Raw genomic sequence first — 14,925 nt, 5'->3', positions numbered from 1 at the left:
TGCACCTGCGTGCGTGCAAAGTAGTCTCAAGACTGATTACATTGAAGACTGATGTTCTTCCTAAGTAATCGATTCTGCTTGTGTGATTGCTACATTCCTATCCTATAGTTTGGTATGAAATGAAAATATCACATTCAGCATTAATTATGACTTGGATCTTGGATATATTTTAACAGTCTCCTCACCTTACATGTGCAGCTCTAAACCAGCAGGGATAGCATTTCCTAAAATTGTTGAGTGATCCAACAAAGTTCAAAGTTGCTAAAAACTGTCCAATACATTTAAAAGTTCTGGAATAATATTCACAAATTACAGGCTTTAAGACCTCCAGTCTCGGCAGTTTTGTGTTTGTACTTGGGTTCAATGTATCACAACAAGTGCCTGCATTATGAACTAGAAGGGCACTCGGTAGAGCGCATACTTCCACCATGCAATGCCTGATCCACGAGAACATATCGGGCCCAATACATTTTTGAACTAGAGGGGGAACACTCGGTATAGTGCAAAACCTCTGCCGTCAATACTGCTGGGTCACTTAAGTGAACCTGATATCCTATTCATTGTAGGTCAAAACGGATCAGACTCTACTGAACCACGATTGAATAAACTAAACTAGATCGACGCGCATGTAGAAATGGCAAAAAGAATCAATTTTTTGAAAAAAAAAGGTGCAAATTTTTTTTTCTCTAACAATTTTGTTTTTTTGGGGGGGGGGTTGGAAATCACTTAAAACATGTAGAAATGCAAAAAAAAAAAAAAAAAAATTCAAATATTTTTCAAATAAAATCGATTTTTTTTTTGGAAAAAAAGTTGCAAAATTTTCTAAGTTTTATTTTTTTTTTTGGACCAAGTCCAAAATCTAATGGCATGATCCTTGGACCATACCTAATCCCCCCACCAAGTTTCGTCGAAATCCGTCCAGGAGTTTTTCCGTAATATTGTTCACAAACAAACAAACAGACGGGGTGAAAACGGTAACATCCGTCCATCTTCGATGGCGGAGGTTAAATATCATGTGATACATTGTTTTTGGTGTAATCTTTCAATGGTGAAGAATGACTTTTATAATTTAAAAAATTCTCGTATCCGGATCTGGATTCAGATCTTCGCCAAAATTGAATCCTTATCACATACCCAAAGTGTCCACCAAGTTTCATCCGAATCTGTCCGCAACTTTCTGATAAATAGTGCTATACTGTATCATTTTTGGCCCTATCTCTCAATGGTGAAGAATCGCAATAAAAATCCTAGGAGGCGGATCTGGATTTTCCCCAAAATATAATTGGTTCGTCCTTGTCACAGACCCAATATGTCCACCAAATTTCATCCGGATTCTTCCACAATTTTTTTTAGATGTCCTGCAGACAAAGACAAACAAACAAAAAAAACAAAAAGACGTCGTGCAGAACACGACACTTGTAAAAATCCGAAAAACAAATTTGACCTCAAAAATAATTGGTGGTTGAATTCAATGACCAATATGCAACTTGTCTTCAAATTTTAAGTCAATCGGGTGAAAATTGACAATTTTAGAAATCCGACCTATGTTGACCTTTTGGCCAATGTTGACCTCGTACATATTTGGTGGTTGAATTCAGTGACCTGAAATATAAATCCTCTTCAAATTTCAACTCGATGGGATGAAAATTGAGGATTTTAGAAATACCACCTCAGTTGTCGACCTTGGGCCTATGTTGACCTTTTGGTCTCTGTTGACCTCAAAAATAATTGGCCGGTTGAATCCAGTGACCTGAAATATAAATCCTCTTCAAATTTCAAGTCAATCGGATGAAAGTTGAGGGTTTTAGAAATCTCATCTAAATTGTTGACGTTTGGCCGAAGTTGGCCATTTGACCTTTTCACCTCAAAAACAATCGGCTTCTTCCTTATGTCAAACTCTACCACGTGGTGAAGTTTCGTGAAGATCAGTTTAAAATTGTGACCTGTAGGCGATAAACAGACAGACAATAACAAAATCGACAAACCAATATACTTTAAAAATCTTCTATTTTGCAAGTAACAGACAGAGAGGGGTGAAATCATAACCTCCGAACACCTTCTGTGGCAGAGGTAATTATAGAACGGCACTCAGAGCGCCGCTCTCCACCAGGCTGAACAGTTTACGTTTTGTATCCCACTCGTAGGCTGGATCTGCATTCGGAACTTAACCAAATTTGAATCGGCTTGTTGTTATGCCTGGTGTTGGCTTAATGGTTAGGGTGGTGGGCTTTGGATCCTAGGGTCCTGAGTTAAAATCCCACTCAGCTGTTGAATTAATACCAGGTGGGGTTAACTCGGCCTGTCATCCTTCCGAGGTCGGCAAAATGAGTGCCAGCTTGCTGGTATACTGTATCGGAGTGGCGACTCATCCAAGATTGTGCCCAATAGCCAAGGAGACTGCTTAGGCAGCACCAACGCTCTGCACAGAGTATGGTCCCAATCCCCTCCTCCTCCTTGTTCTTGTCACCTGCCTAATTCATCCATAAAGCTTTGTCATCACCCATGCAACAACATTTTCCAATATCATGCTGCATATCATTTTGATACCATCGATCAATTGTGAAGAATCACTTTAAAAATTAATCTTCTCCGGATCTGGATCTTCACCACGATCGAATCCTTACTTGCAAAGTTGAAGATTTTTCCAAATATATTGGTCAGTTGATTTTGTTGTTCTGTTTGTCTTTGTTTGTTTGTCAATATCCTACAGGTCACAATTCCAAACCGATCGTCATGAAACTTTACCAAGCTGCCGAGGTAGTCTCAACTGAGAAGCCCATTGATTTTGAGGTCAAAGGTCATCTTGAGGTCAAATTTCTAAAATCATCATTTTTTCATCCGATTAACTTGAAATTTGAACAAGATTTGCATAGTACATCGCGGAATTTGGAAACCAACTATTTTTGAGGTCAAAAGGTCAACTCAAAGTCAAACTTCTAAAATCATCAATTTCAATATGAAAAATATTCAATTTTCATCCAATTGACCTGAGCTTTGATTAAGATTGTCATTTTTTATGTTAATGAAATGGACAATTTGATGTATCCATGGCAACTTTTGGAGAGGGGGGTGGATTTTGCAAGTATCGTGCTCTGCATGACATCATCTTGTTTAATCCTTGTCACACACCCAACTTGTCTACCTCAGTTCATCCAAATCTGTCATAACATTTTTGAGATATCCTGTATGCTCACAGACAGACAGACAGACAGACAGACAGACAGACAGACAGACAGACAGACAGACAGACAGACAGACAGACAGACAGACAGACAGACAGACAGACAGACAGACAGACAGACAGACAGACAGACAGACAGACAGACAGATGGGTGAAAATGTAACCTTCACCCACCTTCCCTGGCGGAGGTGACAATCCCGATATTTCACCAGCATTTGATTCCATGGCTATGAAAACCAAAACTCAAGTCAACATTCTGTTGATTCAGTACATTGTTAAAACATTTTTTTTTAAACAATCTTCTCAATGGTGCTCTTTCCCTGCAGGTTATCATCCTTTTTCAGCAGAGTTTAGGGCTTTGATATGGTCAGCCATTAACCCTCAGAGGTAGCTTAACACTTGAGCTTATCTGCCGCCTACTTTACCAGTTTTCTGACTCCCACGTCCCTGTCGTACTTGTATGAGTTGCTGTCACTTGGAGTAAAACCAACCTTTCTCACAACGGTTTGGTACGTAAAATCACCTTGAATCCAGTGGAGTTCATGGAAAGGCAGATATACTGTGACACCAGGAAATTGTTGGGTGATCCACCTTGTTCCAGCAATGTTGCCCTGTACTCCAAAACTGCTAAACTACGACTTCCCTTTAAATCCCTGGTCAAGAAATACAAAGCTGGGAAAACGACTTCCTTCTGGTAAAACTACCAAGATCATGAATCATTGCTCACCCTTCACTCCTTCATTCCTCTTTTTTTTCCCACCTTTGGAATAAACTCCCTCGCTCTGTTCAATCCATTCTTCCCTCCAGGCCTTCAAAACAGCTGTTCACCACCACCTCTTATCGTCCCCCATCCAAACCCTCGATCTTTTCTACCCCCATTAATCCACCCCAAACCCACCTCCTTCAAATTCCCTGCTTTCCTTCCTGAAAGTCCCTGTAGTGTCCATCTTGTATACCCCATGTTCCCTGCCCCATCCCTCTTCCTTCCACAGATCTCCTAATGTCTCTGTTCCTCACTGTTTTGTCCTTCCCACGCCCCTCTTGTTTCATGCCCCCCTCACTGTGCATTGTGTGTTAGCTCTCATACGAGCCTTGACAAGGGACACAAAAACATAAATAAAATATAAAATAAAAAGGTTCCTCACGATTCTGAGACCCTACAGTGAAATCCAATTTTCCCAAGTTGAAGATGGGGAGAAAATGGAAAGTCTTTGAAGCTGTCAACAATGCAGAAGCAGCTGTCCAGTTCAACTCGGTCATAGGTGCGACACAGCAAGGAATCGGGGCATGTGTGAATGCTGAAGTGAAAAGGGTGGTCCACAGCAACTTCCAAGGAAAGATAGGATGTGGTGATCACAGAAATCAAACGAGAAGACGACTCCAATTGACTGCAGAAAGCTGCTCAGCAAGGCCAACATTGACATGGGGTACATGGGAGGATGCCCTGCAAGGATCACTAATGTGGAACAACATGTGATACATGGCACCCCTTTGCATTGGCTTCATCACATGCTCCACATATGACCAGCTCTCATAGCTGGAAACAAATTTGATGAAGTGGAGGAAAACCACAGTCTGTGCGATGGGATTTAAAGCATGGAACATAAGCTATCCATGGGCAGAGTGTCCTTTGCAAATGGCAGATATACCTGGAGGCACAATAAAGTCTCATCAGAACTGGAACCTTTTGGGGGCAGTTCCAGATGCAGAGCAAATAGAACAAAGTCTATAGTAAAATAGTTCACACATTTCCTCACAGAAGGCACAAAGGTCAACCAAAAGCATAGATAAGCCTGTACTATTACCAAACCTACTGGATTGTACAGGGGGCTGGCAATTGGTAACAGATCTTGGTGACTTGAGGAAGTATCCTGAGAATAAAGCAAGAACAGGTGTGAGTCCAGACCTGATATTCTCATCCGATGTATCCAAAACAGTCATAGCAATGGACTTGACGCTGCCCTATGGCCCACGAGTCATGAATGTGTGAAAGACATGAGCGCACGATGGCAAAACGTGAAGAGCTCATGAAAGAAAACCAAGCTCAATGGGTCAAAGGACGAATGTTTGCAGTGGAAGTCAGAGCGAGATGGTTGGTTGATGCATTGGTGTGTAGTCTCCTTAAACAGCTATGACTGTCCATCGGTGCCATTCAAGAGCGATGAAGTTACTTGCATAAGCATCTGAAAAAACATCCTGCTGATCACCATTTCGTATCATCACACCACTGTGCCATTCGTGAGCACACTCCAATGCTACATCGTTGGCCTCTGCCAGATCCTTTGGCATACATATTCCATGCAGTATGCCACAGCTCAGGAGATGTTCCATGGTCTGGGGACCAAGGCCACATTTGCAGTCTCCTATGTTTTCAGTGTATCTCCATCTCAACATGTTTGATTTACATCTCCCTACGCCAGACAGTAGTCTGTTCAGGCTGCTCCAGGTTATCCAATGCAGGTCGGCACCTGATGGGAGTTTCTCTGATGGCTTGAGGTTCATGTGTTCATCGTTCAGAGATTGTTACAGTCGCTCTTCCCGCAGCTTCTGCCTTCTCAATGGGTTACCGTCCATTGGATGGAAAGAAGAGAGGAAGCTTTTGCATGATTTGAGACTTCAAGGGAGCACCAGATGACCATGGAGTGGGTGTTTTTTCATCCTCTGATTGTCTGATTTCCTGCTAGCTACAGCCCTTCTAATGTCAGGTGGTGCTATGCCAGAGAGCAGGTAGAGGTTGCTGGTCTTGGTGGGTTTCAGATATCCGCTGATACAGCGACAGCTTGAGTTTATTTGGAACTGGGTTAATCTTCTTTGCATGGTTGACAGTTCCCAAACCGCACAGGCATATTCAGCCATGGAGAAACAAAGGGCCAGTGCAGTCAATCGGATGGTTGTGTGGTTGGTTCCCCATTTTGAGTTGCCCAGTTTGCTGAGAAGAGCATTTTGCATGTTGGCTTTTGCTTTGGAGCTTATCAAATTTAATTAAAAAAAAATGCAAATTATACAGCCTTTACGGCGGGCTGGTAGAATGGCCGAGAGATACGCATACTCGCCTCTAAGCTGTGTAGCCTGGGTTTGAAGCTCTGTCCAGCTATAAACTATCATCCCCAGCCTTTCACAGGCAGGGTGATTCATCAATGTGTGTGCCGTTCCTCAGATGAACGTTAAACTGGATACTGGATGTTATAGATCCCACGGTGTCCTTCGCAAGGGGTAGATGAGCTATCGCTGGCACCCTGAACAAATCGTCAATTCCTGTCCGAACCTTAGTCAAACGTGAGGTCTCGCCAACCGGTTTGTGAAGTGTACATGCAGTTTTGTGAGCCTATCCCATGTTTGGCATGTTGGAAAATCTGCTGCTCTCTCATTGCAGACATGTTCTTTTTTTTTAAATTTATTGCTTCTTCTGGTCTTTCTCCCTCTGCTCTTTCACTGCTTTGGTCTTTGTCCCAGGAAACCTCTGTCCCAGGTTTCACATTTTCTTCCAATTATCCTCTCCGTGTGAAAATCCCAAAAACTAAGCTTAATTGCCACTTCCACTTTTCCCTTTGTTCCTCGATTCTCCTGCCACGTGTGGAACTAGCTTCTTGTGTCGGTTCAAATCTCTACTCTTCCATCCAGTAATTCAAACTGGCAGTCTCATCCGGAGTAATTCTCCATTTCTCTCTGGAATATTTTTATGCATCCATTAACCCAACCCAACTCTTTACTATTGTATCAATGTTTCCTTCAGTCTCCTGTTTTGCTTTTCCTGTTCATCTATTCCCATACTTGTTGCATCTTCTTGTGTGACTGTCGTGCTTTTAGTGTGTTGTCTTTCCACCCTCCATCAACGATCTCTCCCATGAGCCTTGATGTTTGTATGCAAATATCTTTGCTTTGGAACCATCGATGCATCTGCAGGAGGTAAATGTAAACTGGGTCTGGTTGCGAAAGTAATATTTTTCGATGGCTGTAATGAAGGAATAATTTGCACAGGATTTTGTCTGGCTCTTACGACAAGACTTTGAGGATTTGGACAACCGGCGGAAAGCCTCTCCTGACGATACCTGGCCACAAGGAAGCTGTCAAAGATGTAGCCTGGGTGAAAAAAGGTCAGTGATTGAGTGTAGCAGCTGTAATGGATGAGAAAATTCACACCGTTCCAAAGTTGGAAATTGCCTTGAGATTTAAATTTAAATTTTATTTTTTCCAAGGAAACCTTTCCCAATAGATTCGTGTTTGGTAATAGTAAGTTAAAATCTCACTCGGTTTTTATACTTCGTCCCAACGTAGATTGATGGATTGGACCACGTTTAATGTGTAGCCTGGAATGAACAATGTGCACTTTATCCCTCAAAAAGATTTGATTGTAAATGATGTAATGAGGCAAATAATTGATCACGCCGTCGTGGATGCAGATGAATCGGGGAGCCTTCTACTCAGTGCCTCCATGGATCAGACGATTGTGCTGTGGGAGTGGGATGGGCAAAGTGACTCTGCTGTCGCGCGGCATTGCTGTCGTGGCCATGCTGCATCTGTGGACACTATCGCGGTGGATAAATCCCAGACAAGGGTGTGTGCCACAATTTGTGTTATTTATTTATTGATTGATTGATTGTTCTATTTTCTGTTTTTCATTACAAAGCTTTGCACTTGACGGGTGTTTTTTGTATCGAGTGTTTCTACTCATGTGTGTTTTAGTTCTGTTCTGGTTCTTGGGACAAGATGATCAAGTTGTGGTCCGCAGGTAAGTACAGTTTGGCATTTGTAGTTTTACAGCAAGTACTCGATTATTTTGTCACTCGACGTCTGTCTCACGCAGCATCAGTTGAGCTATTGTTTGAGCAATTCCAACAGTTGGCCTTCAAACCAGCCAAACACCATTTGGTCCAAATAACATGACTATTCTGTTTCGAGGAGCATTCAAGCAAATTTATTTCATGTTATAAACTACAGATGAAGTTCAATACCTTTCCAAGACTGGTTGTTTCTAAAATGTTTTGTCGTTCCTTAGGACTTTGTTTACATCTGATAATTTTACTGACATGTACAGATACTTCTGAAATGTGCAATTTTGATTTGCAAATTTGTGTTTTTTTGTTGTGGAGCCAGAATACATGCCATCATGACAAAGTTAATGGACTTGTAGGAATGGAATGCCACATCCCTTTGCTGTATGGAAGAAGTAATCAGATTAAAATTAGTTTGTTATTTTGTTTCCTTCCATAAGTTCCTACTGATACTGAAGATGTGACCAAAGGTGATTTGGCTGAAGGTGTAGACATGCCAAACAAAAAACAGAAGATGGAGCATCTCGGTTTGATTCGGGTACGTACCCTCGAGTTCTCCAATCTTAAGCTGTCATAGGTCGTGGTAGTGTGAATCCAGTAACAGCTTGTACCATTGTAACTGCATAACAAGCATGTAAAAAATCAAAGGTTTCACCGGTGATGATCTATTCTGCTGTAGTGCATATGTGAAACTGCCACTGCTAATAATATAACTAATCGTAGAATGATTAACTAAGTATCTTACAATATGTCTTTTGCATGATAGACCATGATCAAATGTAAATTTTGCCAATTACCTTTCGGTAAATACTTATCTGTAAATTCCTGAGAAAATTCCACGATACAAAATATATGAAGTGGTCTCGCTGGATATGCTGCTTGAAAGCTTTCTGAGAAGAATTAACCAAACAAAGAGATCAAAATGTCTATCAGAACACAAACGGTGGAAAGAGCAAAGCTGGAGAGGTCTGCTCTGTGCAGACAAATCTAAGTTTAAATTGGTGACATCGAGAAGAACAACATCAAACTCCATGTACAACATCTACAGTGAATCATGGTGGGGGATAAGTACAAGTTCGGGACTGTACACCAGCCAGCAATGTTACTGATTTAAGCAAAAAATTAGGACACCCTGATTGCTGGCAATTGCAGGCAGATAAAGATCCACTTGCAGGGAGCCATAGAACATCCACACAATGTGAAATGTGACTTCAAGTCCTCAACGCTCCCCCCACCCCTTTTACAAACTCCAAGTCATCTACCCCCCCACCTACCAAATCCTAAGTCCTCAATCTCTGCCCCCCCCACACTCCAAAACCTCAACCCCCCCTCCCTTCCCAACTCTGGCCTATCTTTGCTCTCCCCCTTCCCCTCCCCTCTGAACCACAATGCTGTCCTCTCCTCACCATCCTCCCACTCATAAAAGTAAATGGCCATTCCCACATCGTAAGTGGAAAGTTTAATGTTTTCCCTCCCTTATCATGCTATCACACGTTACAGAAACCCATCAGTCACCTGTCCAACTCGCAAATCCGTTGATATGTGAAAAGCCCGCATAATTATTGCAGCTGAAGTTGCCATGAGCAGGCTATTTGTGCCAATAAGTAACCCCAAACCAATTGTGTGTGTGCACGCGTGCGTGCACGTGTTTTCTTTCACAATATCGTGAGATTTACAGAGGTCCTCAGACAAAGACTTGGGTTTTATGGTCCCTGGGCAAGTCGTTATAAGAGAAAGTAATCTGAAATAATATCGAGGACCTGTGCAACCTCCACGGTAACAGCCCTGCTTGAGAGAATGCCACCTAGTTATTTGGGCAGTGTATAGACAATAGACCGCTGCCTTGATTACTGAGGCCTATCTTCATAAGGCCCGTGATGCCTATCGACGGAAAATCATTTTAACTATCACTTTGGTTGTTTTACACTGAAAGTAAAACTTATCGGGAGGGCATGGCGATTGTGAATATGACGGCTCTGAAGATGCCTTTGACTTCGCATATCGTCAAAATGGTGGCTGTATTATTTTTCATCAGGTTTAAATTGTGGGTGGATTGAGGAAAGCTGTCCAGCTAATGGATGGAACGGAATGTTACACACAGATGGACGGAGAGACGAACAAGCATATTATTACGTAGATTACAGCATTCCCTCAAGAACATGATGTATGCTGTTTCAGTCATTTGTTACACCAAGTTCTGAAAAAGTTACTTTTTGTTTAAAACTCTGCTTGATCCAAGCAAATTACCAGATGAAAGTTCCTTCCCTGTCAGCTAACTATGACATATGCTTTCAAATCCTTCTACTTTACACTTTTCAGGAAAAAAAAAAACGAATTTTGCAATGTCAGGTGATCAAATGTCGTGTTCTCCAAGTTTGGCTAAATGTGTGGGGGGAAAAAAAAAAGAGGATGGAGCATCTCATTTTTCTGCAATGATAGAGTAGTGCAGTTCTTGATCCCCATACTTTTTAAAATAAAATGCGGGATATTATAATCCGCTCCATCTGTCTGTCTGTCCATCACGTTATCTCCTGCTAAAAATGATTCTGCAGAAATTCACCAAACTTGGTAGTCTATACGTATACGGGATCACCACGTAGCAAGAAGTTGCGAGAGCAGTCTCATTTTTGGGCCTGCCCCCTGAAGCCCCAGGGTGGGGTCAAAAGGTGAAATACCAAAAAATGCAATTACGGGCACATTTTCTAAACCTTGGTTTCATGAAACATTGTACATGCAATAAACATTGGGGGACGCATCATGTATGTAACAACTTTCAGGGATTTGACCCCTGGTTCATGCTCCAGAGTGTTGGGACTTGTGGTCACAGAAGTCAAAACGGGAAAATATTTCACTCAAAATTTAATATTGGGTCATTCCGTTGGAAGGTTTTGCCATCTTTTAACTACTGTATGCTGTAGGTGGGAAGTGTGGGGATTTGCAATGGCGTGCCATCGACTTTGTTCTAGTTTTTGGGTTTTTTATGCCTCTGCAGATGAAGGTGCTGGAGGCATTATTTTATCTTATTTACAATAATGGAAGATTTGACTTGTGAATGTTTCCAATGTCAGGTCATCTGAATTTATGTTTAACACTCATTTGCTAAATCCCAGTTGCACAAAATTGCTCGGAAAGCTTTTTCAAAATTTCCTGGACTTCAGCTCGGTAATATGACGGTTGCTATTTCCTTCCCATAGACTCCTATCATGACTATCTCTGGGCATACTGAGTCGGTCTCCTCTTTGTTGTGGCTCGATGACTCTGAGATCTGCAGTGCATCCTGGGACCACACCATCAAGCTGTGGGATGCAGAAACAGGAACCCAGAAGGCCTCGCTTGTATGATTACCACCACAACTTGCACTTCAGTTTTCTGAGCTATTCACACTTTAATACTTATTGTATTGTTAATATGTATTACCAGTCCTCATGCATGCAGCTAAATTCAACTTTTTGCGATCACACGGAATTGCTACGTTAATCAGTCCACAAGACTGACATTGATTTTTTATTGTCCCTCTTCTTCCAAAAAGATTGGCTGTTATTACTTTATAGTCGTCCTCTGTGATGCTCTGACTTGTAAGAGAGGAATCTTCGAATCTAATTGCTTTTGAGAGTCGAGGGTGTTGTGTTGTAATATTCTTCCACTGTTAGTTGGCCTAACATTTCTGTATCGGTGTTGTGCTCATCATTCATCACAAACTTTTAGTAATTTATCTTTTCAATGACCAGATGGATCTTTGCATCATTATTTTCTTCCAGGATTTTTTTTTCCTTTGCATGGACAATTGCTGTACAAATATATTTATAGCCAAGGCGCTGTTTATATTTAACCTCCGCCATCTTCGAAGATGGATGGAGGTTACCGTTTTCACCCCTCTCTGTTTGTTTGTTTGTGAACAGTATAACGGAAAAACTCCTCGACGGATTTCAACAAAACTTGGTGGGGGGGGGGGGGTTAGGTATGGTATAAGGATCATGCCATTAAATTTTGGACTAGGTCCCCCCTCCCCCCCAAAAAAAAAATTGTTAGAGAATTTTTTTCTTTGCATTTCTACATGTTTTAAGTGATTTCAACCCCCCCCAAAAAATTGTTACCCCCCCCAAAAGAAAATGGTTTTTTTTGCATTTCTACATGCTTTAAGTGATTTCCAACCCCCCCCAAAATTGTTAGAGAATTTTTTTTTGCATATCTACATGTTTTAAGTGATTTCCAACCCACCCAAAAAAAATTGTTAGAGAAATTTTTTTTTTTTTTGCATTTCTACATATTTTGTGATTTCCAACCCCCCCCCCCAAAAAGAAATTGTTAGAGAAAAAAAATTTTTTGCAACTTTTTTCAACTAAATTTCGATTTCTTTTTTTTGCATTTCTGCATGTTTTAAGTGATTTCCAACCCCCCCCCCCCAAAAAAAATGGAGAAAAGAACTATATCTCTGTCAGCACTGTTGACATCATATTTAAGGAATAAGATATAAGGTTCACTTGAGTGACCCAGCAGTATTGGCGGCGGAGGTTTTGCACTCTCCCGAGTGCTCCCCCTCTAAGTTCAAATATTTGCTTTTGCTTTTTTTTCACCAATTTAAAGGGATGCAGATTTTCACTGTGCAAATAATTCTGCAGCACAAAAAAACACCTTCAATGGTACTGCAGAAATGAGAACTAAGAATAATTTTTGTGAAGATTCAGTAGCAATAGCTTCTTAATTAGAGATGTTTTTTTAATTAAAAAAAGTTGTATTTTTCGACTTCTGGACTATTCTGAAAAGTTGTTTTTTAAGTTTTATTCTTTGGAAACAAAAAACAAGAGAACCACTCATTTGTGTTCCAATCACTAATCTGTACAACTTGAATAACTTTAGCACTGGGCTGCCCATTAGTAGTTATTGAAGCCATTTTACCCTGCACAGGAATATAATTAACCATTGTGAGAAAAATACAATGGATTTTATCAACTTGAATGCGATGAGTGTGGAGAGCTTTGCTTGTAGTTGCGAACATTAGCTCTTTGTCAGAGCAAAAAGACAGTCTTTTGTTCTGATGAAGGGCTAATGCATGAAACATCAGCTTTACCTTGCTTACCATGGTGGTTCACATACTCTTCTTGGCTCTCAGTTGATATCAATTGTTAAGCCTCCACCTATAAGATAAGGTAAGGCTTTATTGCTCTTGTCGGGCTTGTTTTTACAATCGGTGCTGCCAATTGTTAATGGTACCTCAGTTTCTGAGACCCTGAGAAGTACTAAACCACCATTTAGGTTTTTTGTTGTTTTTTTTTCCCCTCCTAATGTAACTATCTCGGCCTGGCTGCAAGTTTCAATATGAAATTTGGCAGCCATAATTGGAATAGTCCACATGGTTGACTTTTTGACCTTGATTCATTTTAAGGTCATGACCTAATTATAGAATTAAATTTTTTTTTTTAAATGCTTAATTAACTTTAATTTTTGCCCAATTGGAACAGAATTGCCCCTCCAGATAGCCTAAGCCTTATTCTAGGCCATAGAGTAAGGTGCAGGGTCCATGTGTGCTTAAAATTTACATCATACCCCTCCATGGTCAAGGTCAGTCAAATGGTCTGAAAAAAACAACTTTTTTTTTTTTTTTTTTCATCTCTTAATTTTGCCAGTGCGGAATCTCAAAGACCATTTGGCCTTCTGAGATGTTCTTGCATCATCAGAGTGTACCTGCACTGAAGTTGTGCACCTGAAATTTTATTTGATTCCTTGATTGTGCACTTTTTTAGGATTGTGAACAAGCTAACAAAAGCATTTTTGATCATAACTTTTCCTCTGGTTTTTTTTTCTGGAAAATAATTTTCCTCTGGTTTTTCATGATTAGTTTTACAGATAGATTCTAAATGGGGACACATTTTCTTAATCTACACTCTATCCATAAATGTTGAAAGTCAAGGTCTTATGGCGGGCCAAAAAGAATTTGGCCATCACTGGATTGCTGGTGCGGGGGGAGGCTTACTCTTGGCAATCGCTTTATGATCACAGATATCTAGTTTTACTTGTTGTCCAATAGGCCAAGGTTAGCTTTCACAAATGCACGTGTGCCATTGTGATGGATACCATCAGCAAAGCTGCGTCTTAATTGATTTATTATTGCAGCATTTGCTGAAGTTGTTGTTTGTCTAGATTCATGTTATCCATGGCACGAAGTTCTTCTTTTCTTTCTTTTTTATCTTGCTATTTTCAAACAATACATGCATTTAATAAAACGCCTATGATTAAGATTGAAATTGTTGAAATGTGGTTTCCGTTAATTTATACTGTCAACTAGTTATTTGACCCTGCTATTCATGGGGAATATGTTCCTGAAAAATGCTGCAATTTTTATTTTATTTTATTTTTAAACATGGTATAGGCTTGTGGAAGAGTGATTAAACAGGACACACAACATAAGAAAGGGGAAATGCAGAAGGAGAAAGACGGAGACGGACAAACAACGGAATGCAGATAACGAGTAAGGGAGAACACAAAGGGTGGACAATACAGATAAGTAAGCAAAATTGTGTTTGACCAGTTTGTGATTTTTGTCAAGGCCTGAGCAGAGGGGAGAGGCTGCTGCCTGTCTGTCAGAAGGATGTGAGATGTCAGGGCAGAGTGGAGAGTCATTCATCAGCAAAGAGATAAAGAGGATTTTCTGGAGAGTCAATGAGATCATTGATGAGGATTAGTAATAATATGTGGCCTAGAACACTGCCTTGTGGTACTCCATCCTTGACATGGAGAGGAGATGAAAGGGCTCTGCTGAGAGCCATACATTGTCTACAAGAGTGGAGGAAGTCACTCATCTCAGTGTGGAGGTTGCCTTGCATTCCATAGGCAGACAGTTTGGAGAGCAAGGCAGGATGCCAGACTGTATCAAATGCTCAAGATATGTCCAGAGGGACGACCCACATCTCACCTCTGATATTGAGGTCCTCCACTATTGTTGAGAGTAGAAGCAGCATGTTCAAGGTCATGACC

The 14,925-nt window shown here is 40.8% G+C and overlaps 1 protein-coding gene across 1 annotated transcript in view; it reads left to right on the top strand.

Moving 5' to 3' along the window:
• The window catches only part of WDR12 (WD repeat domain 12), a 37,074-nt gene that overhangs the window by 9,915 nt on the left and 12,234 nt on the right, over window positions 1–14,925 (top strand). Inside the window, exons 5-9 of the mRNA XM_085872843.1 lie at window positions 7,160–7,275; window positions 7,582–7,736; window positions 7,865–7,910; window positions 8,394–8,491; window positions 11,148–11,288. Coding sequence (XP_085728969.1) covers window positions 7,160–7,275; window positions 7,582–7,736; window positions 7,865–7,910; window positions 8,394–8,491; window positions 11,148–11,288 — 556 coding nt within the window. The remainder of the gene's footprint in view (window positions 1–7,159; window positions 7,276–7,581; window positions 7,737–7,864; window positions 7,911–8,393; window positions 8,492–11,147; window positions 11,289–14,925) is intronic.

The sequence above is a fragment of the Eptatretus burgeri genome, chromosome 3 (assembly GCF_056783735.1).
Source record: "Eptatretus burgeri isolate ZD-2024b chromosome 3, Ebu_testis_v1, whole genome shotgun sequence".
Classification (NCBI taxonomy): Eukaryota; Metazoa; Chordata; class Myxini; order Myxiniformes; family Myxinidae; genus Eptatretus; species Eptatretus burgeri.
The sequence above is the reverse complement of the archived record's forward strand: the minus strand, read 5'-3'. Positions and strand labels throughout refer to the sequence as shown.